Source organism: Maylandia zebra, linkage group LG14, assembly GCF_041146795.1.
Source record: "Maylandia zebra isolate NMK-2024a linkage group LG14, Mzebra_GT3a, whole genome shotgun sequence".
Lineage (NCBI taxonomy): Eukaryota > Metazoa > Chordata > Actinopteri > Cichliformes > Cichlidae > Maylandia > Maylandia zebra.
The window spans coordinates 24,392,626-24,420,097 of NC_135180.1; the positions used below are offsets into that span (position 1 = coordinate 24,392,626).

General features: G+C 43.5%; 3 protein-coding genes across 3 annotated transcripts; 1 reads left to right on the top strand and 2 right to left on the bottom strand.

Annotated features, from left to right (window-relative positions):
• Nucleotides 1-2,851: 2,851 nt before the first annotated feature.
• Nucleotides 2,852-9,897, top strand: qpctla (glutaminyl-peptide cyclotransferase-like a). Its single transcript, XM_004543595.6, has 7 exons — nucleotides 2,852-3,586; nucleotides 7,671-7,817; nucleotides 7,892-8,185; nucleotides 8,505-8,666; nucleotides 9,068-9,167; nucleotides 9,256-9,372; nucleotides 9,744-9,897. Exons 1-7 carry the CDS (start codon nucleotides 3,365-3,367, stop codon nucleotides 9,887-9,889), a joined length of 1,188 nt encoding a protein of 395 aa, XP_004543652.3. The 5' UTR covers nucleotides 2,852-3,364; the 3' UTR covers nucleotides 9,890-9,897.
• An 869-nt stretch (nucleotides 9,898-10,766) lies between these two features.
• Nucleotides 10,767-14,320, bottom strand: six9 (SIX homeobox 9). Its single transcript, XM_004543596.5, has 3 exons — nucleotides 13,832-14,320; nucleotides 12,352-12,512; nucleotides 10,767-11,321 (listed from the first exon to the last, which is right to left on the bottom strand). The coding sequence occupies exons 1-3, from the start codon at nucleotides 14,216-14,218 to the stop codon at nucleotides 11,156-11,158; spliced, it is 714 nt and encodes a 237-aa protein (XP_004543653.1). The 5' UTR covers nucleotides 14,219-14,320; the 3' UTR covers nucleotides 10,767-11,155.
• A 247-nt stretch (nucleotides 14,321-14,567) lies between these two features.
• Nucleotides 14,568-25,885, bottom strand: six5 (SIX homeobox 5). Its single transcript, XM_004543594.5, has 3 exons — nucleotides 25,130-25,885; nucleotides 20,208-21,673; nucleotides 14,568-18,118 (listed from the first exon to the last, which is right to left on the bottom strand). The coding sequence occupies exons 1-3, from the start codon at nucleotides 25,813-25,815 to the stop codon at nucleotides 17,442-17,444; spliced, it is 2,829 nt and encodes a 942-aa protein (XP_004543651.2). The 5' UTR covers nucleotides 25,816-25,885; the 3' UTR covers nucleotides 14,568-17,441.
• Nucleotides 25,886-27,472: the final 1,587 nt, after the last annotated feature.

The following is a 27,472-nucleotide window of genomic DNA, read 5'->3' on the forward strand; positions in this document are numbered from 1 at the left end:
ACTTGTTCAACCTGCTTCCTCAGGGAAGCACTACAGGTGCAATAGCACAAAGACCCACAGACTCAAGAACAGTTTCTTCCCAAAAGCCATAACCACCCTGAACTCACACATGCACTGATAAACACAGTTCACCCCCCATTCCAAGGATTTCCCTCTATAAACCATCACTGTGCAATAACCCAAACTGTATATACACAACACTATTTATTTACATATTGACTGATTTATTTATTTAATTTTATCAGATTGTATATTTGCACATTTTATATATTTTTTCTATAAATACTGTCCATTTGTATATAGTGTTGCAATAACTGTGCAGCACTATATACAGGGCAACAAACTGCAGGAAGGCAGCGGGACCAGATAGCATACCGGGACGTGTGCTAAGAGTATGTGCAGATCAGCTGACCACAGTTTTCACTAGCCTCTTCAATGCCTCTCTGGCTCAGCAGGTAGTCCCCACCTGCTTTAAAACATCAGTGATTGTTCCGATCCCGAAGAACACCCGCCCAGCCAGCCTAAATGATTATCGCCCAGTAGCCCTAACATCTGTAGTGATGAAGTGTTTTGAGAGGCTCATGAAACCCTTCATCAGTTCCCTCCTTCCTCCCGACTTCGACTCACTGCAGTTTGCATACCGGACAAACAGATCTACCGGAGATGCTGTAGCACAGGTCCTGCATACCACACTGAGCCATCTAGATGAGGGATGTGGGAACTATGTGAGAATGCTGTTTATAGATTACAGCTCAGCATTCAACACCATAGTTCCCCACACCCTCTCGGGTAAGCTCCAAGATCTGGGATTCAGTACATCTTTGTGCAGGTGGATTTATAGCTTCCTGACCACGAGACCACAGTCAGTGAGAATAGGGGATGTGTACTCCCATACACTCTCATTGAACATAGGGGCCCCCCAGGGATGTGTACTGAGCCCCCTTCTCTACTCCCTCTACACCGCGGACTGCACGGCCAGACACCCCACTAATTCCATTGTGAAGTTTGCTGACGACACAGTGGTGGTGGGACTCATCTCTGGGAACGACGAGACGGCCTACCAGAGTGAGGTGGATGGACTAGCAAAGTGGTGTGAGGCAAATCACCTCTCCATGAACATCAGTAAAACAAAGGAGATGGTGATTGACTTTAGAAAACAGAGAGGCGAGAAAACTCACACCCCAATTCAGATCTATGGAACCCCTGTGGAGAGAGTCTCCAACTTCAAATACCTCGGTGTCCACATCAACGAGGACCTCACTTGGAGTACACACACGGACTTCCTCATTAGTAAAGGCAGACAGCGCCTCTATCACCTGAGGCGTCTAAAGAGGTTTAAGATCTCCAAGAATATACAGAGGAGATTCTACACTGGTGTCATTGAGAGCATCCTGTGCAACAACATCATGGTGTGGTACGGGAACTGCACAGTACAGCAACAGAAAGCCCTGCAGAGGGTTGTGCGCACAGCTGAACGCACTATGGGAACATCTCTACCAGCACTGCAGGACATCTATGCTGAAAGGTGCAGATCCAGGGCCATCAGGATCATTAGGGATTCTAGCCATCCCGCCCACAAACTGTTCAGGCCACTGAGGTCAGGGAAGCGCCTCTGTAGCCTGAAAACAAGAACAGAAAGGTTCAGGAGGAGTTTTTACCCACAAACTGTGAGACTCCTCAACCAAAACACAAACCGGACAACATGATGGACAATCTCACACACAGTACATAATTTGCACTTTATCTTTCTTCTCTGAACCTTATCCGTACCTTATTATATACATCTGTACTATGTAAATATGTATATTTTTATAGTCTTCTCATTCAAATCATTACAGTGCAATATCTTGCACGTCATGGATATATATTTATAAGCACAAACATATGGACTTTTACATTGTTTTTTTATATATTTTTTTACTTTTAACTTTTGTTTCTTTTCCTTTTTTTCTTAGCTTATGTAAAATCCTTTTTAGCATGTTTGCACAGTCGGGGGGAGTACTTTTTTAGCCAGAAAAAACATTTCACTGTATGTTGTACCAGCTATAACTACATGTGACAAATAAATAAAGAATTGAATTGAATTGAATTGAAACATGTTTGCACTGAGTAGGAGATGCTCTGTATCTCATTGTATGTCTGTATTGTGACAATAAAGGCATTGTATTCAATTCTATTCAACGGCTTATTGCAAATATCTAATTAGTCAATCACATGCCACCAACTCACTGCATTTAGGCATGTAGTCATGATCAATACAACCTGCTGAAATTCAAATTGATGCAGAAGAGCATCTCTGCATGTGCAAGATGAACTACAGCAGCAGATGACTGTAGGTCTGTCTACACTAGCAGATGAATGTGCCGCCCCCCAACAAAAGGAGGGTGCCACTCCTGTCAGCTAAAAACAGGAAGCTGAAGCTTAGTGATACATATAATCCCTGAGATATTTTAATATAAGAAAAAGAACTGCAATCCTAACTGTATGTCTCAGTTTTACACGTTACATGTTAAAGAAATGCTGCTGTAGCAAATGAAAGAAATCTGACTCTTTAGGCTTAAACGGTAAGTAGTGAGTGTGTAAAATGACAGAAATCTATTACTTATTTACTTTGGTGGTAATGGCCACGGGGAATGTCTGTAAAACCTATGAAAATACAAATAAAAGTCCCAAATTAATGTTCTCCTTCAAATTTTCCAACACTTTCCAGGAAGCCGAATTGAAGTGTTTGGGTTAAGGGCAATCTGAAGGCAAGAACAAGAAGATGTACCTAACAAAGTGTTGTGTTGTTTACTGTAGTTCCTTTTGCGCTCCATAGGTGGCGATTACGTCTTTACCCCCCTACAGGCACCACAGAAGAAGAAGCAGTGCAGTTTTCAGTGGAGATGTCCCGTAAAGAGAAGGGGTTAAAATTAAACATTTTTAAAAGGAATAACGCGGCAGTGGAGTTATGATAAGCTTGCTTCGTTACTTCATTTTTGTAGTGTTTCTCTGATGTAGCTGTAAGTGGATTAAAACGAGTTTTACGACAGAAAGTGAGGCGTTACAGGCGGCAGTTTGTGTCTCTGTTGTAATTTATGATGGATTAAAAGCTCCACTGAACATCTCCAACATGTCCGGCGTGTCTTCGAGCTGCGGGGTCGCTGCGTCTAGGAGCTGCGACCCCCGGAGTCCGCCGAGCTGCAGCTAATGATGGGCTGCCGCTGTGCTGCAGGAGGGCAGCGTGCTGTGTCGGATGTCCCCCTCGGCTTTGCTGCTCAACAGCCTCCACTTCCTGTGTGACTCTCTCTCCTGCGCTGTTCTGCAAAGCCGGTTGTGACACGTAGCTGTAAGGACCGCCAGGAGCGGCTCTGCGCGTTCAGTCATGTCCAGGTCCGGCCGGAGGTTCAAGCCGCTCCAGCAGAGCAGCGGGGGCGGCGGCTCGCTGCCCGGCTGTGACCGGGTCCGGATGCCCCGGGCCCGGGTGCTGCTGTTCTGCCTCCTCGGTGTTCTGGTGCTGGCGGTGGTCCTGGGAGTGTACCTGTCCAACGACACCGTCACCGGACATGTGAGCCGCGTGCCAGCGGTGGATCTGAGCAGAGACAGGGTAAGAGCTGCGACAGGAAACAAACTGAAGCTGTGCACACAGCAGGACTGATTTTATCCCCACAGACGGTCATTATGACACCTCACTGCAACCAGACCTGTTCAGTCACAGCTGTGCTACGGGTTACTTCAGACCAGTACTCCAGGATAACTTAGCTTTTATAAGAATAACTCAAATACAGCATCGCAGTCATTCCAAATCTAAATGATCAGGATCTTAATACGAAAAATCTGGCTGATAACAGCGGCTACTGTGGAGTGAGGCAATGCAAAGTTTGAATCTGGGTTTGCAGCAGTGGAGCTGAATCATATAGTGCTGCAGAGCATCTGTAATCACGCAGATGAGCCCATAGTCATTTTTACATAACTCGGATCATGCTGAAGTAATTACTGAGCTTAAATTGAATCATTGTCTGCTTATAATAACTTTAAAGTGTATCTGTGAGCAAGCTGATGTTGGCATACATGCAAAACAAATAAAGAGCCAAAGTCATTTTATATATGAGCTAAATTTTTGTTTTTGTTTTTTTTTTCTTTCTTTCTTTCTTTTTTTTTGTTTTTTTTTTTTTTTTTTACCAAAAATAGATTATTTTACTTTTATTTTAAATGAGCCAGGTAAAACATTAAAGCAGCAGGAGCCACTGTAACTATTAGAAACACAATCACACAGATAGATGCAGAAGTGAACACAGCACCAGATTATATGTTAAAAACAACAACATCAAAAACCCAACTAACTTTCAGTCAAACTTGACACCTGAAATTCACTCAGAGCTCTGAAACAGTTTCAGTTTAACCTAAAAATGAATCTTTTTGAATAGAATTACAGAGGCACTGTTCATTTTTAATGGGCAAAAGACTCGAGCTGTGAAAACATAATAATAATTTAACTTGCAAGGCCAAACCGATGTGAAGTCAGGCGTATAGTCTGCAGGTGTGATTCATGACGAGTCAGCAGTTTGGTGGGATACTGACCCTCTCAGTGCAGTGGCTGATATCAACATAAAAACAGCCAGCTGTAACATGTAGCATGTCGGGTGTGACATGCTTAATGATGATTTTCAGGACGTCTTTATTCATCAGTGAGTGCGTGTCCCGTGTAGTACATTGATACGTCTTATATTGCTTGACTTGTGACCATTGCAAGACAATGCTGATTCTGTGTAGCAGTGTATCACGTAGCACGTTTGTGAATCTAAGCCCTTTGAGAGGAGTCATGTGGCCAAGAGTAGCATTTTCTCTATCCTGTAATATTGACTGAAAATGAAAACTACTATTATGTAGAGGCCTACTGCTGTTTCTTCTCCCTGCTGCTGCTGCAGTCCTGACTGGGAGGCTCTCATATGAACAAATTTCACTGATCTCACTCTCACTCTTTCTGATTCATATTAAAGTCAATTTATTTCACTTAGAAGTTCTTGCACGGATCTGCCCTTCGCCAACGATCAGCAATGCTACAATTTTATATCCCACGCTCAGTTGACGGGCAGCAGTTCCAAGCACCACTTTGAGAAGTCGACATCTGTTGTGATTAAACGTGCTACATAAATAAACTGACGACCTGTCTATTTAGACACTCGGCTCCATTAATAATGAGCGCCGCAGCAGCGCAGGTGTGCCACTGATCATGTTTCACTCTGCAGCTTTTACCTATCCTCATTTTACTTTACTCCTTAGTCATGGCAGTTTAGTTTGCGTTGCCCCAAATCAGAAATAAATTACAGATTCCTGCAAATAAAAAGGTGAACAGAGCTGCTCATAGCTTCTGATCAGCAGCCCAAACCCAAAGATGTTTAATTTACTTTCATATAACACAAACAAAATCATCTTACCTTCATGTTTATGATTTGGGATTTGAATGAAGCACAAAAAGAGCTGCAAGTTTTACAAACGTCACATATGCTCTTATGTTGTTAAGCACATACAGCTGTGGCCAGAAGTTTATTCTGACTCATCACGGGCATGACTGTCATGGTAATTTTCAGCTTTTAATAATTTCTTTGAATTGTTTTTTTAGCCGTGTTGAATGATTGTACAGCATACAACTTTTAATTAATTAAAAAACAAGAGTTGTGTGCACGAGCTCAAATATATACACACCCCATTGATATTTGGTTAAATGTCCCATAGCAAGTTGCACCTCAATCGGACCATCACAACACTTCTGGTTGGATTTTGGTAGATTATATTTAAATTGTTTGGTTTCCTGGCTCAGATCACTGTCAGCTACCATGCCTCCATGGTTGACAGTAGGGCTGTTCGATATAACGAATATATATCAGATGACGATATCAAAACGTCTATGTTTCATTTTACGCTATCGTTTGTTTCGTGGTGTCGCAAAAATAAACTGCTTACGGCAATATTTTTTCATCGTTTTGATGGTCACTGTAGTGGCTATATTAATTTCTTAAAGTTCTCTCTTTCTCTTATATTTAATATAACCACACTACGGACGGACAAGCGCCTGTTTTTATGCGTTGTGGTTAGCAACAACGACGGTAACAGCATCGCGTGTCCGCTTGTTTATGTTCCACATAAACCTTTCACAATAAAGCTCAGGATCCTGTTGAGACTTTTCAAAATAAACTGAATCACGTGAAAGAGCAGATTATTTACGGATGAGAAGTAAAAGAGAGCCGTCAGGTGCTAAAAAATAAACCTTAGACTCAAACGTTAGAACAGGCTTTTCCCCGCAGCACGCTGTGTAATAAATACTCACAAAGAAAACGGCGGCTGCTACAACTTATGTCTAAAAATGTATAGTTTCATGCATCTGTTAAAAGACTCGACTCCAGCTTCATGACGCGCAGCTGGAAACACTTCCCGCAAGACGAGCTGCCCGAGATTCACAGAATTTACAGAAAATGTTACATTTTTGTGATTTATATCGTTATCGGACGATAGAATTCTTATATCGGGATATGAGATTTTGGTCATATCGCACAGCCCTAGTTGACAGTTGCCACAGTGTTCTTAGGTTTGAAACCCTTTACCCAAATGTACCCTGGCAATTCTCAGCTCATGGCAATATCAAACTAAGTTCATTGTGGACAGTGACACTGTGGCTCTCTTCCACAGCATGTCTTTTATCCTGTCTTCCTTCTCCCACCCCAACCGGTTGCGGCAGATGGCCCCGCCCTTCCATGAGCCTGGTTCTGCTGGAGGTTTCTTCCTGTTAAAAGGGAGTTTTTCCTTCCCACTGTCGGCAAAGTGCTTGCTCATAGGGGGTCATATGATTGTTGGGTTTTTCTCTGTATTTATTATTCTAGGGTCTAACTTACAATATAAAGCGCCTTTAGGTGACTGTTGTTATGAGTTGGCGCTATATAAAATCAATTGAATTGAATTGACACTGGCGTTCCAGCAGTTTACACTTATTCCTGAACATCTGAGGATGACAGTTTGAGTCTTCTTCCAGATTTTGGAAAAGTGGTGTGACATGAATAAACTGTTGATCTTGGACTCTGCAGTTGTTCAGAAATGGCTCCAAGAAACCTTCCCAGCTTATGTAAATCTACAGTTCCTTTGACTTTCCCATTATTCTGAATATTGGTCAGTACAACGATGAGTGCTGTCAAAAGCAATCTACCAGATGTAGTCAATCACAATCACTGAAGAAGTACACTGTGCATGTAAACATTTGACCACAACTGTATTTTTGGGGCCCTCCTAAGAGGTTTTGGCTTTCCACCGAAGAAAACCCATGAGGACTGTGCTAAAAACATTTTTTATTTTTTTTTTAGTAGGGGTTAATTTTTCTTTGGCTTAAATACAGTTTTCTGTAAAACATTGCCAAAAACAACAGGAAACTGCACAGACTTGTCCTTAGTAAGGTAATGCAGACTGTTTGCCTGAACTGTGTGTGGGCTAGTTTTGCTTTGGGGCATTGAACCTTTGATAGTCAAAGGAAAAAAAACATGTTGACAAAATAGTTAAATGGAGAAAAGGAGGTGTAATATAAACACTGGAGGAACTGAATGATCCTTTAAACCCATCAGAACGGACGTGAACCTCTGGACCACGAACATGTGGAACGTCCCATGCTCGTGTTTACAGACTGTTCTTTTTTCCCTCTCCTCCAGCTGTCCCACAAACCCAGTAAGTGCTCTCCAGCTCAGATCCGCCGTCTGGCCTCTCAGGTGGACGGCACTCGCCTGTGGGAGGCTCACCTGCGGCCCATCCTGATAGAGCGCCTCCCAGGCACGCAGGGCAGCCTGTCTGTACAGCAGGTGGGTGTAAATATTTATAGCTTCCTCACTTTTACACATTCCCCCCTCATCATTAACTCCCTGCTCCACTTCAGCACATCACCTCCACCCTGTCCTCGCTGTCTGCTGGCTGGTCCATAGACCTGGACTCGTTCCAGTCCCCTACGCCTCGAGGCCAGGTCACTTTCACCAACGTCGTGGCCACTCTGGACCCTTCGGCACCTCGACGGCTGCTCCTGGCCTGCCACTATGACTCCAAGGTGCTGCCTCCAGACCCGCGAGCCCCGGAGAAGGTGTTCCTGGGGGCCAGCGATTCTGCAGTGCCCTGCGCTATGATCCTGGAGCTCGCCACCTCTCTGGATGCTCAGCTTAGGTCATTCAAACAGCAGGTGGGTTTTGTGTTGGCTGAATTTAAGCAACAGACAAAGCAGATGCTGACAGATGTGGTTCCCGCTCACAATGAAAAGTAAAGGGCTGAGATGCTGACGAGAGTCTTTCTTATTGTGTTGTTTCATCCCTCTGCTTCTGAGGCCGCAGTACTGGGGAGAAAATGCTGACTCGAGCACTATCTCTCCAGAGGGCTGTGATTTATGTAGTTACCGTAGAAACACACACTGCAACAGCACTGCAGAAAGAGAAACTCAAGCCCTGCTTTTTTTTCCCCCTCACAAATTTGATTACCTCTGCTTTCTATGTTTTTCCTCTCAGAAACTTCCCGTAACTCTCCAGCTTGTGTTTTTCGACGGCGAGGAGTCATTTGAAGAATGGACCGCCACCGACTCACTGTACGGCTCGCGCCACCTGGCCGAGCGCATGGCCAACACGCCCCACCCGGCAGCCTCCTCGCACGCCAGCATGCTTCAGGCACTGGTGAGGAAGCTGCAAGCAGAAATATGTTTCCTCTGTGGTCACACTTACTTCCTGAACCAGACGCGCTCCACGCTGTCCTTCAGTTTGCACAGCTTGACTCCAGCCACGCTTTGGTCAGTCAAATCTGAAAAAGTTTCCACCTCAGACTCAGCTTCATACTTACATCTACAGGCTCTTAAGGAGAATAATGAGCCTTTTTAAGTCAGTAAATATTCATAATATGAAGGTAAAATGTGCATAAACTCATTTAAAAAACATTTTTGCACACAAAGGTCATGAGAAAGGATTATGAGAAGGTCAGGTGAGAGTGTCATGGAGTGACCCTTTGACTTACATTAACATTTAAATTACTCTGATTAAGACAAATGCCAGCTCCCGTCTCTCTAACTTCATCTCTGCAGGATCTCTTCGTGCTGCTCGACCTACTCGGTGGTCCCGATCCGCTGATTGCGAATCACTTCGATAACACTGCACGCTGGTTCGACCGCCTGATTGCTGCAGGTAAGCGTCCGCCGTAACTCCTCCACCAATGCTTGAATCCCTCCTGAACACTTGTAGACCCGATCTCTGCCTCCTCCTCCACCTTCAGAAAAGCGGCTCCATCGACAGGGTCTCCTGACGTCTCACCCCTCAGAGCAGACCTACTTCAGGAAGGATGTGTATCTCGGACCCGTGCAGGACGACCACATCCCCTTCCTTCACAAGGGTAGGTGGGAACCAGGAGTGTAGCCTGTATACCCACCCCCTGACCCCTGCAGCTGGAGGTCATCCCTCAGAGTTATTATAGTCGAAGCAAGCCACAAGACACTTCGATTAGGACTGCAGCAGCGATGCTTTCCATGAACAAAGACACTGGCAGTCCTGTACTGGTGTATTTGAATGTTTCTTTGCCTCGCTCGTGTAATTACAGTCAATCCGCAAGGGTTAAAATTTAAGAAGTTCAAAACAGGTATTGAACCTTTTAAGCTCAGTACTGTAGCACATGTCTGCCTCCAGGGATTTATCTCCTTAAAGAAGAGAAGTCACTTTCTTTAACCCATGCTCAGTCATCATACCTGCCTTCGTGTCTCTGTACAGGCGTCCCCGTGCTGCATGTCATCGCCACTCCCTTCCCACAGTTCTGGCACACACTGGAGGACACGGAGGAGAACATGCACCGCCCGACGGTGGAGAACCTGACGAAGGTCATGGCTGTGTTTGTGGCGGAGTACCTGGGCCTCTGAGCGCTGAACATAGATAGCAACGGTCCGAACAGGACTGGCGATAAACAGCGACGTGAGGAAGAGGAGAGCCTGGTGAAATTAAATAAACTGGAATCTGAACTTTACCAAAGACGTGTATCTGCTGGGCAGTCCTCGGGTTTACGTGGACAACGAATTGGACACAGCTGAGCAAAGTGTGTGAAGTGGATGGTTAAAACTTTATTACTAATACACATGCTGGGGAGCATCATACCTGAGAAGCAGCTGGGAAATGTGTCTGTGACTCTATATTAATGTTTTTGTTCTGTTCCTGTGAAAGAAAAAAAGCCTTATTAGCCTTATTGATGATTTAGCCTGTTAATAAGAGATGGAGATGCTCTTCGTCTTCTTGAGAGGGACCTGTTGTGCTCGTTTTCAGCTCCGAGATTTTTCTCTCAGACTCTGCTCAAGTAGTTTTGCATGATTTACTGATCACATGCAGCCTGAAACAAGCCTCTCCTTTTAAACTGAGCTCATTTTGATTGGCTGCCCATCATAAATAATAGAATATCTGCTCTCAGTGACATCATTCAGAGCCAAGTGTAGAAAAAAAACTGTGAAAAAGCGCATTTAGAGCACTCTCAAGCTTGAGCTTTGGCCATATGTAATAGGAGCATCCACAACTGTAGCCGTTTATGTATACATATGAAAGGAAACCAGCAAAAGCACGACGGGTCCCCCTTTAAGAACAACCTGTGACGAGCGCTGCTGCTGAGGACGCTTTTCGTAGTTTATCTGTGAGTACCTTCTCCTGACTTTACCTTCACATCAGTGAAGATCCTCATGGCCTTGGCTGTTATGAAGTGCCAGCAAGATGAAAATCATGAAGATGTTACTATGGTAAAAGATCACACCGCAGTGATTGTGAAATTATTTTATTCAGGTTCTCTTACAGTTTCAAGACATTTCAGGAAGTCGTAAACACTGAAAACGCTGTCTCCTGGTTCAGTGTGTAACCTTTGGGTATGATACATGTGGGTGCAGTTTACCAGCATGTACCCTTTAATAAAAATAATTCCCTGATCGTTATAAATGTTTTGATTTCATCTGTGAATGCAGTGTGGAGATGCACCTTTATGCCACACCTGTGATCCAGTCTGTTGGCTTTAATCTCCAGACGTCTGATGTCTGTCTTGTGTGATATTCTGTAAACGTTTAAGTCTCTGTAGGGGATCTGCTAGGTCTTGTTTTGGTAATAAACTTTCAATGACAACAGAAATTATGATGATCTATCAACCACTGGACAGCTTAAACATCTTGATGCCCTCCACATGTGTGGTGCAGTGGAGGAGGCAGTGGATGGAAAAGGGGTGGAGGTGGTTCGCTGCAGCACTGGGGACTGCCTGGAGGTGAAAGGTCGTTGTCAGAGGATGGGTAGGCTTGTTCTGAAGGTCCTCGAGAGCCTGTCTGAAAACTGAAGGATCATGAGATTTAGAAAAAAGTACAGATTAATGTCTTACTGTAGCCACAAGGTGGTGCTATTATGCAAAATTCAACGCGTGCGCCACAGTGATAAATTCTATTTACGGCATGCCAGATTAAAGTCTCCTTAAAGCGTTTTGTAGAAAGTACAACCCAGTTAAATGCTTCGCTTCACATAGATGTTTTTTTTTCTAGTTTTAACAGGGGAAAAAATCGTTCAGCCATTCGCTTGTTTTTTCCCCACAACGTTGACTCGAACTTTCAGAATTATCAGTGAACCCTATCACTATGTGCATGAAATGCATATTAACTAAAATACCAGTTTCTTTAAACTGATATGTACTGCTTATGTAATTTAGTTTGGTGATAGAAAAAAAGCTACTGGAAAAAAGGAGGAACTATTTTATGCCCGACTATAAGGTAAGAGAATCGAGTTAGCTTATGGTGGCAATGTTTTAAAATCACTCGGCGATTTTTTAAAAATCGGTTTCTTAACGAAAAGTATAAAATCAATGATTTCTGTAAAGACCCTATTCTATTCAATTTTAAGTTAAAGGTATGAGTAGGTGATTTTTTTTTAGTCATTAATTTAAATTATTACAGAAAGCACAAATCCCGATTTTTATTGCTTAATGCTAAACGCCAACGGTTTGTTTATTCGGTGTATCCATTCGCTTTCTGTGGGCCACTGATGGCGCCTTCCATTAGCAGTCGCAATTTCCCTGTTCCCAGTCAGACGTTTCACCTGCAACATACACTCAAGTCTAACCTCCAATTTGACAAATCGGAGAAGCCCCAAAGCCCAAACTACGATTTAGCAATCCAGGATGGCAGCAGTGCGCTTAAACATAAGTAAAACTGCGTTTTCTTTCCTGTTTTTCGTACGTCGCTCCCAGCTCCGACTTTCGAGGTAACTAGACGCGTTCATCACTTTTTATTATTAATATTAGTTTACATGGGGGTTCTTTGAATGATAAGAGGACAGCAGTTCAGCTTACAGCGACCTGGTGCCCTTCACTGACCCGGTAAACTCCGCTATGCGGTCCCTCTGCCGGCGGTTCTTGAACCAGTTGCTGACCTGGATGGCGGTGAGGCCGGTGGCTGCTGCTAGCTCCCGCTTTTCTCGGGTGGAGGGATACGGCTTACGGCGGTACCACTCCCTGAGGATACTCCGAGATTTTTCCTGTTTGCAGTTAAATAAAATAAATAGTGAAATCTGGACATTATTATCAGAAGATATGTGAGCGATCCAGAAACTGTAATAGCATCTCTTATTAGCTGACGGGCCATGTGCATCTCTGTGTCAGGTCTTTTTCCTATTTCTTACATACATGACTTTTAGATACCTTCCTTCTACTGAGATTTGTTTTTGTCTCCACATTTTCAGTTTCCTCATTTTTTAAAGCACACATTGCACACCCCTGCTGAGCTAAACCTTTCGACTAATTGCAAAAACCCCCCAAACCTTTTATGCCTGTCAAACTATTATCTTTGGCATTTCTCATAGACTGAACTAGATTGAAGTGCCTAAAGATACCCCTTGTAGACTGCACTGGTCCATCCTTGAGTTAGGTCAGTGTTAACTGGTTCCAAATAACTAACCATCCATTCTCTTCCACTTATCCTTGTCATGGTAGCAGGAGGGCTGGAGCCTATCCCAGCTATCACAGAACAAGAGGCAGTTCACCCTGGACAATTTGCCTAACCCCACTAACTGCATGTCTTTGGACTATGGGAGGAAATCGGAGTACCCAGAGAGATGTTCAATCTCTTCTTGCTGTCAGGCAACAGTGCTAACCAGCACGCCACCGTGCCGCTTTCTGAATAACTAACGAACACATTTTTTTTAAAAACAAAACCCATTCCTCTGAAAATATTTTTAATCCTTGTAGCTGACCTAAGTGAAACAGCAGCCAGTGTCCAAAGAAAGACTTTGAAAAAGCTTCAGAAAACCTAGAGAACTATTAGTCAAGACCACTTTAAAAATTACAAGTTCTACTCCTTAGAAGCAAAATATAAAGAAATTAGGGTGGCTCGAGATTTGCATAGCACTGTATTTTAAGCCGAAATACAATGGCATAGATGCAGCATGCTCCATAGAAATGCTTAAATTAAGTATGTGAGTAAAATACCAAGTTACATCCCACTGGTCCTATAATGCTCTGAACCAATAGTTTAAGATTAATAATACTCTTTACTCACAAAAGCAGGGTGGGACAGTTTATATTTACATATAATTAGATTCATTACTATAAAAATACTTGAAAGATAATGTTTTATGCAAAGCACAAAAATATAAATTATATATTTATGCTATAGAGGTCACATACTGTATTAAAGATGCAGTATTCCTCAGATGTGATAGTACACGACTTGTACATAGTAGTATTAGTAGCCCACAAGTACACTATGCTCCACTTCAATCAGTGCCAGTACACTACTTGATTAAATGCAGCTCACACTTCAGTTACTTAAAAACATGCAGTTTTAGTGTTTGCCTACCTTGAAGCAGTAACTGGTCTCCTCTCCGTCCCAGATGGTGTTTGGTAGAGGAAATTTTCTCCTCACGCGGTACTTCCCCACAGCTCCCAGGGGTCGGCCCCTCTGCCTCTCCGCTTCTATGTAGTGGGCTTGCAGCCAGAGCTGCTGCAGGAGCGGGTGGCTGCGTGCAGAGAAGGGGAAGCCCTCCAGCAGGGTGTAGAGGTCTGAGAAGCGCCCTTGGTGAAAGGCCACCGCGGCTTTGGCTTTTAGCACGCTCTCAAGCTCCCCGGGGCACGAGGAGGAGGAAGCAGGAGGAAGAGTGCGGAGGAAGCTGGCGAGACGATCTATGCAGCCGCTCTGCAGCAGGACCTCGCACACGCAGGTGACCTGCTCTGCTGTGAAGATCATAGCTGCATGGACGGGTCCTGAGGCGCGAGGTGAAAATATCTTCTCAGGAGAGCGCCAAAGCCTTCCCTCTATGCCCTTGTGTGTGTGGATGAACAAAAACTAAGTAAACTGCATGTGTGTGTAGCATTACTCATCATACCGCGGCACAGGTAACCTGAGACCATCAGGGCTATCATAACACACCATGCATCCCCTCCTTCTCTTGTACAAACACATGCATGCACAAGCTCACACACATTTTGGTCTGACTTGCACGCAGAGTCAGAGCACGATGGTTTCTCAGTAAAAGAACACATTTGAATAAAATTTTCTTGCCAAATTAGAAGCAAAGGTTGTCACCCCCCCTCACTCGCAATAATCTACAGTTCCAAAGTGTGGCGCATGAGGACATCCACAATAATCACAGTCTTTTCTGTAAATGTAGTTTATTACAGTATCATGTAATATAAAAAATAGAATGCATTTGAGTACAAAAATGAGAAGACGAGGCACAAATGATCCCTTTGAAAACTCAGAAACAAAAACAAAGCAAAAACACACGACATCTTTGGTTAAGTCTGGAGTCATGAATGTTACACGTCAGGCTGGAGAGTGAAAACCAATCCAGGAACATGTGTGCGTAAGCCATGCAGGCTTTAATGTCAACATACTTTGGTAAGAAATGGCTAATATGAACAAACACAATGAAAACATTTTCCTTTACCCCCCCCAAACAAATTTAAACACTCAGCTAAATTCAGGTTGATTTGTCCAAGCTAATGTCCTGGAAGCTGAGCTTGGAAAACCTCACGTTACAGCGTGAATTGATAATGAACATTTCCTATCCACAGCTTCTCCTCGAGGACTGTTTTAAAAACTACTAACTGATTGATGCATGCCTTAAATAGATTAAATGAGACCAACAAACACACACACATTAATGTAACTATACGTGTTTTTCTGATTTTTTTTGTACCATAATTGGCCAAAGGTTTGACCGCTTACCTGTGTTATGACAACAGAAAGGTCACACAGCTTTGATCGAGCTGTACTCAAAAATTTAACAATATCTCAAAAACACGAACCACAACTTCCTGATTAATCTTCTTGGCTCCTTATCTTTCTGTGTCACTCTTACTAAGAGACTGTGAAATGAGTCCGACCGCTGTCATAACACCGTGGCAGTGCAGCGTAAACAATATGTGAATGAAATGTGCAAAATATACAACAACAACAAAATAAAAAACACAACTGAGCTATGACCACACAACCAAAAAAAGAAAAGACACGTTTGTGTATCACTGAACAAACTCATTCATAAACGTAGACACAAAAGAATCCATATGAAGTGAATCCAGGTATTTGGTTGAGTACATAGCAAATATATATATAGCACGTTTTAGTCAGAACATCAATAACATCAAACGTGTGAGCTTTAAAATAAGGCACTTATAAGTATTAACATGCTGAGATGTTAACAGGAAACATCGCAACATGTTTTAGTGTAATGCTCTGCTGTGCTTCCTTTTAAAAGCTCAGCACAGCTTCTTTTTATCTCCCAAGAGTACTGGCTTTAAAAAAATTACACTCAGCCACTGTGCGACATAGTGTCTTATGAAGAACTAAACATGCATTGCATAGAGTATAAACCCTTTTATTTCCTCCTGTTCTATATATAGGTTTGTTTGTTTTTTTAAACAAAGGTCAGGCAGTGCTGAATCCTGGAAACTGCAGACAGTTCAATGATAAAAACAACACTACTAACGTGTGGTAATAAAATACTGTCATATAGCCCTTTCAGCTATGATCTAATGTTTGTGTAGATTATAATATTCGCTATATTCCTGGTCAAACTCGTTGCAACTGGGCAACAGATTCAGCCATGCTTGCCCTTAATCACCGACTGTGTTCATAGACTTAACTGACAGAACTGGTGGTGTCGATGTTCGGTGGTCAGATGTTCGGAGGGTGACATCCTGCAGGGTGGGATGAGAATCCGAACCTCTAAGTTAAAAACAAAAGTCTCCACTGTGGGTTTAGGGTGAGTTTGTGTTGTTGCTACAAGTAGCTACTCCCTTATTCACTAGGGATTGGGAAGATTTTTTATGCTGGATGCTCTTCCTGACGCAACCCCGAAAGGGATTTGGGTCTCCACCCAGAATCGAGGATCGTTTATTTGTTAGGTGAACCTGTTACACATGTAGGAGTTAAATTATCCTGACGAAAGTGTGGAAGAGGACTGGTGGATGGTGAAAATATGGTGGACTGGTGTGGCGCGAGCAGTTAGGCAGATGATCCAGTTGTTTTGAAGAGAGGTGAGTCCGACTGTTCTGTACACTCCTACTCTACACTGTGAGGAATTAAATATTAGGGATACTTGGGGTGGTAACTGGAAGAATAAGACCATGAGATGCAAGTCAGATTCTTCAAAGTTGGAGACAAAGTGAGAAGGAGCTCAGAGGAGAGCCGCTGCCCTTCTGCTTTAAAAAGAACCAGCTGAAGTGGTTCAGGGATCCGACCAGGACGACTCCACGATTGATCACTGGAAACAGTGTGCTGTTGTTGCTGGCTTGGGAATGTCTTGGTTTCCTCCTGGAAGAACTGAAGTTGATAGCTGCTTAGGCTACCTTCTACTATGACCTGGTCCAGGATGAGTGGGAGATGATGGATGAAGGGATATTGCTGGAGTGTTGGCAGAATATATTCAGGCTGAATTCAGGACAGGGAGGGAACCATTTAAAGATTTTTCCCTTTTGAACAGTGTATCACTGTTGTGGATCTATATCAGAAACCCAGACGTAGTAGAGCTGAGTTAGTCCACAAAACCACAAGAAGGATCCATGACCCCTGACCCCATGACTCACAAGTCTTGGTCTAACATCAAGACTTGTGAGTCAAGCAGATTAATCCTTAAATCATCTGTGCGGATCTGATCTTTTTATAAAAAAAAAAAAAAAAAAAAAGTAAGGCACATACTGATTTTAGTAAAAAATAAAATAAAAAAAATCTTAATCCAAACTGAGAGGAGTAATTGAACCAGCAGGTGAATAATCCCATTCATAATAAAGAGAGCTGTTAAATTTCCAGCTAGCACCACAATGGCATCTGGTCTACTGAGTGAGAATTGCTGCTGTAGGTTATAAAAAAATATGGTGATCTTATATGATGCAAGATGTGGGATAAAAATGTTTCAAGTCATCCAAACAAGACAAACAGATCTGTGGTGTTGAACCAGTTTTAAAAACTATAAGCCCAGCTCGTCATCCACAGGGACAGACTGAAGCTGAGTAAGGATTTTTGATTCTCCATCGATTTCCTCTGGATTCCCAAGTGGCGAGCTGGCTTCCACATCCTGCTCTGGAGAGGGGCTGCCCAGGAGCAGCGACTCCCCACCAGGTAGACCCAACAAGGCTGGGTCCACAGGTAGGTCCCCCTTGGTGCGGACGTCAAACAGAGTTAAACTGGCTGAAGTGGAGAGGGGCACTGGGCTCCACACTGGCTGGGGCATTTGGCTATTTGGTGTCACTCCAGTGTACATGGGGCTGAGCGTGAGCATGCTTTCTGGAGTCAGAGCATTCTGCGTTGTCGGGGTGGCCGTTGGGTCCAGCGGGTGAGGGGAGGGGATTGCGTGCACTTGGCTGGTTTGGATGGGAGTCTCTTGAGCACAGTATGGTGGAGATGAGCTGATGAAGTTCAGGGGAGATGATGCGGCGAGGCTGCTGGGCGTTGGTGTTGAAGGCTGTGAGACTACGGGAAAGGTAGAAGGGTTAAGAATGGGGATCACTCCGTTTGTAGAGATGGTGGAAGCGTCAGGGACTGGTTTCAGGGGCAAACTGGTGAGCTGAATGCCTGCTGGGATGGTCAGAATCAGCTTGCCTTGCTGGACACTCAGGTAGGGGCTACCACCGAGGAGAAGGTTACCTATGAATATGAATGATAAATGATAAACTGGCAACAATCTAAACAATATAACCAGATTCAGCTGATATAAAAAGCAATGGGGCTATATCTTATAAGTGCATGCAGCAATCCAAGTTATAGATCAATACTTTTAATGAGTGTTTTACAGAATGGCATATATATATATATATATATATAATATCATACAGAAACAGAACATGTTTCTGAAAGCATTATTTTCTTTTATGTTTGGTTTTGTAGTGCTATCAATGGAAAAAAAAACAAACACTGTACTGATAAATATTCCTCAAATTTTCCCAGGTACATACTAACTTGCGGGTAGATGCTTATATTAAACATGTCCAGTGTTGCACATAATGAGGTCAGAGGATCTGAGCAGAACCACAGGCTTCAGATAACTTTTCATAGTGTTGGCTTTGGATGATGTTATTTAGAATGGATATTCCCTCATGCGGTCATCTCAGGCACACGGCAACCTGCTGTTCAAACTTTTATTTATGAATGGATGCCAATCAGAATCAAATAGATTCAACTTTTCCCCCTATAGAGACGACATTTGAGGACCTCCCCAGTACACCCAATGATAAGCTTTGATACCTCAGTATATAATAAAGACGTAGTTTGATGACAATTTGAATAGTTTCTGGGTTTTTCCAAGGGTAGGTGGGTAGCAAAATATTAATCATAACCAATTCTGATTAAGCAAAAAATGTCAATGTCTGCTCGTCTTTGACTTGTGTGACATGTTGTTGATTATTTGCAAGACAAAACCCCCAAAAAACATGTCTGTCATTGTTTTTTCTTTCTGCACCACATAAACAATCAATGATGATCTATTAATCAATAATTAAAAAGATTTTTCTGAGTCCTAAAACATTCAAATGTCTTTGCGCACTCTTTCTGACTAACAGTAACTTCAAAAATTTCACCTTTTCTGACTGTAAATACAATCAGTTCATGTGAATATGAAAAAGAAGTCATGTCTGAGAAGCTGGAAGCAGTAACAAATACACACACATAGATATATGTACCGTAATTGTCGGGCTATAAGCCGCACAAGCTTTGAACCCTGCGGCTTTTAGTCAGGTGCGGCTTTTCTATAGATTGTCCAGGATTTTTGTGATATCGTAAGACGATTTGTTTTGTTTGTTCCGCTGTTGTACGGCACTACGTTGCCTGGCGGAAGGATCGGGGTTCAAGAGTGGTATGTTGGTCACATGTCCATCCGCCAGGCAACATAGTGCCGTACAAGTAGCGCGAAAAACAAACTTCAAAGTAGCGCTACGCGTTCAGCAGGAGGCGTGGATGACGAGCGGCGATAAACTTGCGAAAAGCAAGTTGTGCTCAACTCTACCGGTGGATTCTGACAGCGTGGAAAAGTGTGCAAACATCCACGATCACCAACGGATTTCGAAGGGCTGGACTGCTGCATGATGAAGAGGAGGACACCGCCACGGCCCTTCAGAGGGTGTTCGACTGACAATGACAATGAGGATTATCTTTGGTTTTGAAAGTGACAATGAAGGAAAGAAGCTGAGAGTGGATGACGAAGCCATCCTGAGCCTGTTCGTTTCCGACACTGGAGAAGAGGACTTTGGTGGTTTTAGTGCGCAGGAAGATGGTGGTGAATGACTGACTTTTCTTCTTGTTAAAGCCGTGTCACTGCACCTGAGCCTAAAAGGTAGTCTGAATCTATTTTTCTGGTGTGCTGTAGGTTACTGTTATGTACTACATTTGTTACTCATTTATGAAGCACAGCACATGTGCAAATATGTACCCATAACTTGATTTTCAAAATATTAATAAAAGGGGTGTGTCTCCAAACAGCCATCTCTTTCCTGACAATTCGCTTTGTGCATATTCTCTTACATATGATAAGTCAATATTGAAACACCTGCGGCTTTTGGTCAGGTGCGGCTAATGTATGTACAAAACAGGATTTTCCCCTGATTTTAGCTTGTGCGGCTAATATTCAGGTGCGCTTTGTAGTCCGGGAAATACGGTATATATAATTATTAATCAATAATCAGTTAATTTTCTCTTAGTTCTGGGTGCTACATTTTTTAAATATTTAATGAATTGAGAATACCTGGAGGGGTAGAGGGTAGCTGAATGATGCCGGAGTTTAGGAGCTGCACCGTAGGGGCCGTGCTGGCTGGAGGAGCTACGCTCTGAATGGGCCTCAGCTGGTTTAACCTGAGAGGAGCCTGTGGGACCCCTCCAGCTGCAGGAGCTGAAGTGAGGATCTGTAATGGTAGACGGGCAGAAGGGATGGACATAGAAGGACTTGCAGGTACCACCTGTGGGAAAGAGATGGTGGAGGAAGTTTGGATGGAGGAGACTGGTACCAGCTGGGGCACAGAGAGTGGGACGAGCTGTGCCGGTGTGCCACCTTTGGCCTGGGGGACTGGAACGACTTGTGTTGGGGAAGAGATGGAAATAACCTGCGGTGTCTGGATTTTGCTGGGTGTACAGTTTGTGGTCTGCTCCCCCAGTTGTTGCATCACGTGCTGGGGGAGCTGACTGTTGTTGAGCGGTGAGATGGAAACTATGGTTGTGGCACCTTCAGACATAGCTGCCGAGGCTTCCTGTTGCTGCTGTGCCAGTCTGTTTCCTGTGTTCAGAGTCTGGGGGCTTTGAAATTGAGGCGCTGGTGAGGTGAGGGGGGATACTGGGACCAGCTGAGGGCACTGGGATACCTGGGCTCCCGAAGAGTGCTGAACCAGGTGAGATACTGGTATACCCTGGATGGAAGGCACAACCTGGGGCAGAGAGAAAACCTGAGGGGTGCAGTTGCTGGTTGAAATCACAGAGCTAGGAGGGTTGAGGCTGGTAGAGGGAGCAGTAGCAGAGATGCTATACTCCCCTTGCTCCCCTGCAGAACTAGAGACAAGCATGCCTGCAGATGACAGAGATGCTGGGAGGGGGAGGGAGTCCTGGCGTTGGTGGTTTTGTGTTAAAACTAGTGAAGAGAGGCTGGTTGGTGAGGAAGAGGAAGAAGAGGATGATACCGTCTGGCTGCTGCCCTCTGATTCGGAAACACTGATGAAGCCCATTGCACTGTCACTCTCGGTCTTGGTTTGCAGGGGAAGAGAAATGATGGGGTTCGAGACAGGCGTGACGTTAGTGTTAAGAACAACTGCTGGAACGCCGCTCGGCTTGGCCTCCATTTCTGAAACTTCCTGCTCCACCCCAGAAACAGCTTGCTGTGGCTGCTGCACACCAACCCCAGATTTGGTTATTACTTGAGCCCCGTTCAGTATTAAAGGAGAGCTGGTTCCAACAGGACTCAGTGTGACGGTCTGGCAATCACCTAAATTTATCCCATTAATTATAACACCAGCACCACTGCTGGAGATCAGGGAGTTGCCATTGAGCAGAGAGGCGGTGAGGAAGCCGCTGGACCCGTTGAGGATGAGCTGGCCTCCAGTGCTGGACGGGACCGCAGAGACAGAGATGATGGAAGCTGTGGAGCCGGCAGCCTCGTCTGGTTTGTCGGGAGTGTCGTCCATCGCACTCGCCTCATCCTCAGTGCTGTGGTTCCCATCGGACTCACTGAAATGGTCAAATATAAAAGGACAGAAGCACACACAGACAAATGAGTTTTTAATGTTACAAGAAATGAACGAAAATACACAATTAGATCAACTCACAAATAAAACAAAACCTTAAGACTGAAAAATGTTTGATTCAAAAAGTAGCTACTTGTAAGACTGCAGCTAATAATTATATATTCATTATTTTTATAAAATTCAGCCCACGATTTTCAGTCTAACCAAAAAGAGGAAAAAGCCTCAACTCTTTTACAACAGAATTTAAAGTCAGTGAATATGTGTCTGTTTGGAAAGAGCTCAAATTATTAATCAATAATCAGACTTGCTGTTGGTTAATTTTCTGTTAAACTAACTAGGTAAATAATTAACTAAGCAGCCAGATAAAGAGGCAAACACTCCTCTCCAGCACCAGAGGCAAGGAGTGTGATTCCCCCTGAATTTTGAATCCACGGTCCACCACCCAAGAGGAGAGGTGTGCACATCAGGATAACCCACAATATCCAGAATCTAATTCACTGCTGCCCCATAATGGACTGGTTCTCATAGCACTCTTCTACTTAAGCGCTGTTTTTTTTTAAGTTGTTTCTATCCAACTTCACACACATTCATACTGCGATGGATGCATCTGAGAGCAACTTGGGGTTAATATCTTGCCCAAGGATATTTGGCATGCAGACGGGAGTAGACGAGGAGTGAACCACCAACCTTCCGATTAGCAGGTGACCTGCTACAACAATAGAGAGAAAACCCCAAGAATCAGACAATCCTCTATGAGCACTTGGTGACAGTGGGAAGGAAAAACTCCCTTTTAACAGGAAGAAACCTCCGGCAGAATCAGGCTCAGGGAGTGACGGCCATCTGCCACAACTGATTGTGGTGAGAGAAGACAGGACAGAAGACACACTATGGAAACAGCCAAAGATTAAAAATAACCAGTAATTAAATGCAGAGTGAAGAAGAAACGCTCAGTGCAGCCCAAGATTATTGCAGTGCAACTAAGGGAGGATTCACAATCACCTGAGCCAGCCCTAACTATATGCTTCATCAACAAGGAAAGTTTCAAGCCTACTTTTAAAAATAGAAGAGGGGCCTCCACATCAGCACCGGGGTAGGAGTGTAAAAGAAGTCGAAACAGGAAAGAGAGAAATCCCAAAGTCTTCTTCAGAAAGTTTCATCTGTCTCAGCTGCTGGAGCATCTCCCTCTCTGTAATGTGGGAGTTTCTGAGCTCCTGCACCAGTACGTCACTGAACACAGTTCAGAGGTGCCCGACAAGCAGAAACGACACCAGGACGTGGCAGTTGTGATGTCACTTTTGGCGCGTGCTGCAATTTGTTGTGGTGCCAATGGCGAGTATAAACCGGCTATTAAGGGACTTAGGATGAATCTCATCCATCCTCCAGGGCCAGGCCGCTAGAGACTAATCAACTATTCATTACAACTATAAATAGATAAATAGATGTATTTGTCCCCACGGGGAAGTCACCTGACATTTGCAGACACCTCAAATAAAACAATCCCATCAACATAAGACAAGCACACGTTAAACACTCTTTCACTCTTCCTGTATCGTAGGGATGACTTTGGCCACACGAACTGAGCAGGCTGTGTGTTGCTCATGTTCAGACGTTTGATGGCTCGAGGAATAAAAGATAGAGTCGACCCATTTGTGAACAAGACGGGACAATGACACCATGCAGATGGTAAAAAAAAATCTAATTTAAGCTCTGTGTATATAATATTACAGGATTCAAATCTATTAGACTGAGCAAGCAACCTTCATCGTACCAAGTAACACTCTCTTTTCTTCTAACTGCACTCTGCTGTTTCCATTACCATCATGTGAAACTTTAAATGTGATATAAATGCATTATTTAAGATTCAATATTACTAGAATACTAAAAAAAAACAAAAAAACAAAGCAAACCACTTTCCAAAAGCACATCCAATCAGCAATATACTGTCACTCTTAAATATGTTAAATATTTCTAATTCAAAACTAGGATGCCTGCAAGTTTTAAAGTTTGCCTCAGCAGGATGTTTGATTTTAAAGGGAGAGTAGCCTCCACTTTAAGGTGCAGAAATCATTTTGTATCCGTCCGGAAATCCTAACATAATCAAAGCGTTCTTCTAATGCCGACGTTCTCCAACAGTTTCTGGCATGCCTCCTTTAGAAGAAGCTACTTTCAGCTGATCCCTTATTAACAAAGGGTCGCCACAGCAGGTAGCTGCACGTTTGATTTGACTGCACTGTACAGCGACTTTGTCGTTTCAACTGAGGGAATGCAGGTTAAATATTTGCTAACAGGCTCATTTACACTAATGTTTACTGGTGATCTTTGTTCCTGTGAATTAAGGCAAAAATACTTATTGGTGCTGTTTTAGAGACTTTATAATACAGTAGTCAGTTACGGACTCTAAAAACCTTTATAAATGCAACATCAGGATTATTACAAAAAGTGGGGCTCAAAGTTGCTGTATGATCACCTACCTACCTACTGACATTAATCCTAATTTTTAAGTTTTAGTCTTTGTCACTTTGGTCAAGTTTGTCAGCACAACATGCATCAGGAGGTTCTGAGGCTTTGTTTTTTTAAGACTGACATTAATCAGACACGATGAGTTGCGTGTCCCAGTTTTAAAACAGAATCTAACCGAATCTTTTCTAAAGAAACTAAACTAAAATGAGCAAAAACTCTGTGGAAATGTAACTGAAACTAAGATGAATTGATAATAAAACTTCTAAATAAGCTGGAATATGTTCTTATCACTTGGATACATTTGGTGATATGTGGTTAATGTGTGAAAATAAAGCATCCTGGTGGCCCCAGTCTGCCAGACCGTGGGGTTTGATACAGCACAGCAAACTTATCTTTCTTATCTTTTCACAAACTTCCCCTCCCACTGCTTGCAGAAATCTTCATTTTAAAACTGTGATTTCAGCCTCCCCCCACACTCCCACCTTTGCCTTAGTTTACGCTCTTTTCCTCCCCTAACCTTTGTCACCCTGTGGCTCTGCAGGATGCGGTGCAGGGTTTCAGGAAACTTGAGCCACAGTGGGCGCCTAGATCTCACATTTCATAACAAAGCAACATGCTCTTGGTGTCAGACATGTGTGGCCTCACTGCTGTCAGAAGTCACCTCCTGTTTGTCTTCCTACTTCGTGCCATTTCTGAGTTTTGCCACACTGATTTGTGCACTCCTGCAGGCAGCCCTCTGTAGGTCTGCGCGCTTTTTAATTGGTAAGCTTTTATGTGCTGCTTTCAGTGACTTTTCTGATAAGCCCTCGCTATAAAAGACAAAGTAAAGAAAAAAAAGCTTCGTTCAGATAAACACAGGACAGCTAAAAACAGCAGCTGCTGCCGCTCAGGCTGTGACTCCTTGCTTGCTACCAAACTTAGAGCGCAAACAGAGATAAAGGCGACAGCTGGATTGTGTTTCCAGTGTTGCGGGTCTTGCCTTTTGCTGTGGGTCCCGGACGGGGTCCTGTCCCTCTGCCTGCGGTTCTTGAACCAGTTGCTGACCTGCGTGAGGGATAGCCCGGTGATTTTGGCCAGGTTTTTCTTCTCGTCCGGAGTGGGATACCTGTTGCTCTTGTAGCACTCTTTCAGGGCATTGCGGGACTTCTCTTTGAAGCAGTACACGGTCTCTTCTCCGTCCCAGATGGTTTTGGGTAGGGGGAACTTCTTTCTGAGCCGGTACTTGTCCACTGCGCCCAGGCTACGGCCCCGGGACCTCTCCGCCTCCTTGTAGCGGGCTTTGAGGTACAGGTCCTGCAGGAACCCGTGGTTAGACGGGTGGAAGTTGTGGCTTTCCAGGATGGCGTACAGCTCCTTGAATTCCTCCCGGTGGAAAGCCACCAGTGCCTGGGCCTTTAGCAGGGTCTCGTTGCCACGTAGCAGCTCGGACGAAGGAGGTATAGTGGAGAGAAATCTCCACAGGCGATCCACATTGCCCGCCTGCAGAAGGGCCTCGCACAGACATGAGACCTGGTCAGTGGAAAAACTCAGCGCCGACTTTTGGAAACTTTGGAGCAGTTGTTCCGAAATTTGGAGTGGATCTTTCTCTTCTTTGGTCTCCGACCCCGCTGGCTCCCCTGTGCTGTTCTCAGATTGTTCTGTGGACTCCAAAGACAAGGAAGCCATTTTCACTTTAACTTTTTTTTCCACCCGTAGTTCCTCCTCCTCCTCCTCCTCGCTCCCTCCCTCTGCAGCGCCGTCCTCTCTCCCATCCTCCAAACCGCGAGCGTGCTCGATGAACAACGGCGGCCACGCCCCTTTGTTCTTCAAGCCGCACAGACATCGGAGGGAAAGCAAGAGCGGTTGCTTCTGATTATCAAATAATCCGATGCAAAGACTGATACGGAGCATTTACATAATTTATTTTTTAATGAAGCAAAGGTAATTAGAAAGCTTTGCTTTTGGATATCTGACATTTTTAAGACATCCCGGTAAATTTCTAGGAGGTAAATTAGGCTTTTATTTTGGAGAAGAAATCTCACATAGAGCTTTTATTTTGGAAACCCCCCCAAAAAACACATCCCCCATAGCTTGAGTATTTAATTTGGAAAAATGAAACTTTAAAGCAGGGGCAAAACTGGGACTGTTGAAGGGGGCCACACGAATAAGCAACCCTCCACAACAGTCCCAGTTTCTCGTGTGGCCCCTTTGGATTCTGAATTGCAGGCCTCTCCTTGTAAATATATACAATGTCAAACTGTAAGTGAGAATTTAAACACTCACAAATGTATATGTAAAATGTTTAATACTACATTTTTTTTTCTTACTGCCTTGTAATAGTAAATACTTTATAAATGTACTTTGAGTCCCGAAGTTCTCATTTAGTCAAGTCAAGTCAAGTGGCTTTATTGTCATTTCAACCATGTGTACAGTACACAGTAAAACGAGACAACGGTCCTCCAAGACCACAGTGCTACATATAGCATATAACAGACAATCAACACAGGACTACATAAAGTGCAATGCGCAAAAATTGCAACAAAACAAAACAAAGACAGTACCACACCAGACAGAACAGAACGATGCAGACACAACACTGCAATAGAAATGTGCAAAAGACTGAATATTGTGCAAAAAGTCACTTGGTGTATGAAGGTGTGTGTGTGTGTGTGTGTGTGTGTGTGTGTGTGTGTGTGTGTGTGTGTGTGCTACATAATAGTTTAACATTTATGTTGTTCAGCACCTATTCAATGGTTTAGTATTTTGGAGTTAAGAATGCCATATTTTCATGTATAACCTCCAATAATGTCCAAAAAAAAAATACAAACAAACAAACAAAACACTAAACTGTCCCTTTCTTATCATTTTGAATTACATTCAATATTATTGCTGAAGCTACACTGTAAACAATATTTATTATCATAGTTGAAGTGCAACAAATAATAGCTATGTAGGCTGCTGTAAAATAAAAATATATAATAATAATATCTGTGTAAATGAACCTGCTATAATCTGCTAAATATATGTGATTATTCTGATTAATAACAGATTACCTGTTAGAAGTCATTCTTGGCCAGCCTTTAGTGATGCTTTTATTCAAGGGCAATGCTGGTTGCATGTGTTTTATGTGTGTTGTGCATCGTGTATGGCCATGTTTCCCTGTTTGTTCAGGCTGAACATGTTGTCATCACTTTTCTGTGTGCCTGAGGTGGTTGCCTAATGCAAATACTCTCAGTATAAACGCATGCGTGTAGGCACACACAAACGTGTTTAAGTGCAACTGTAACAGGGTCATAAATCACATTGTTATAATTACCCAAAATGTGTTCTAAACCCCCAAACC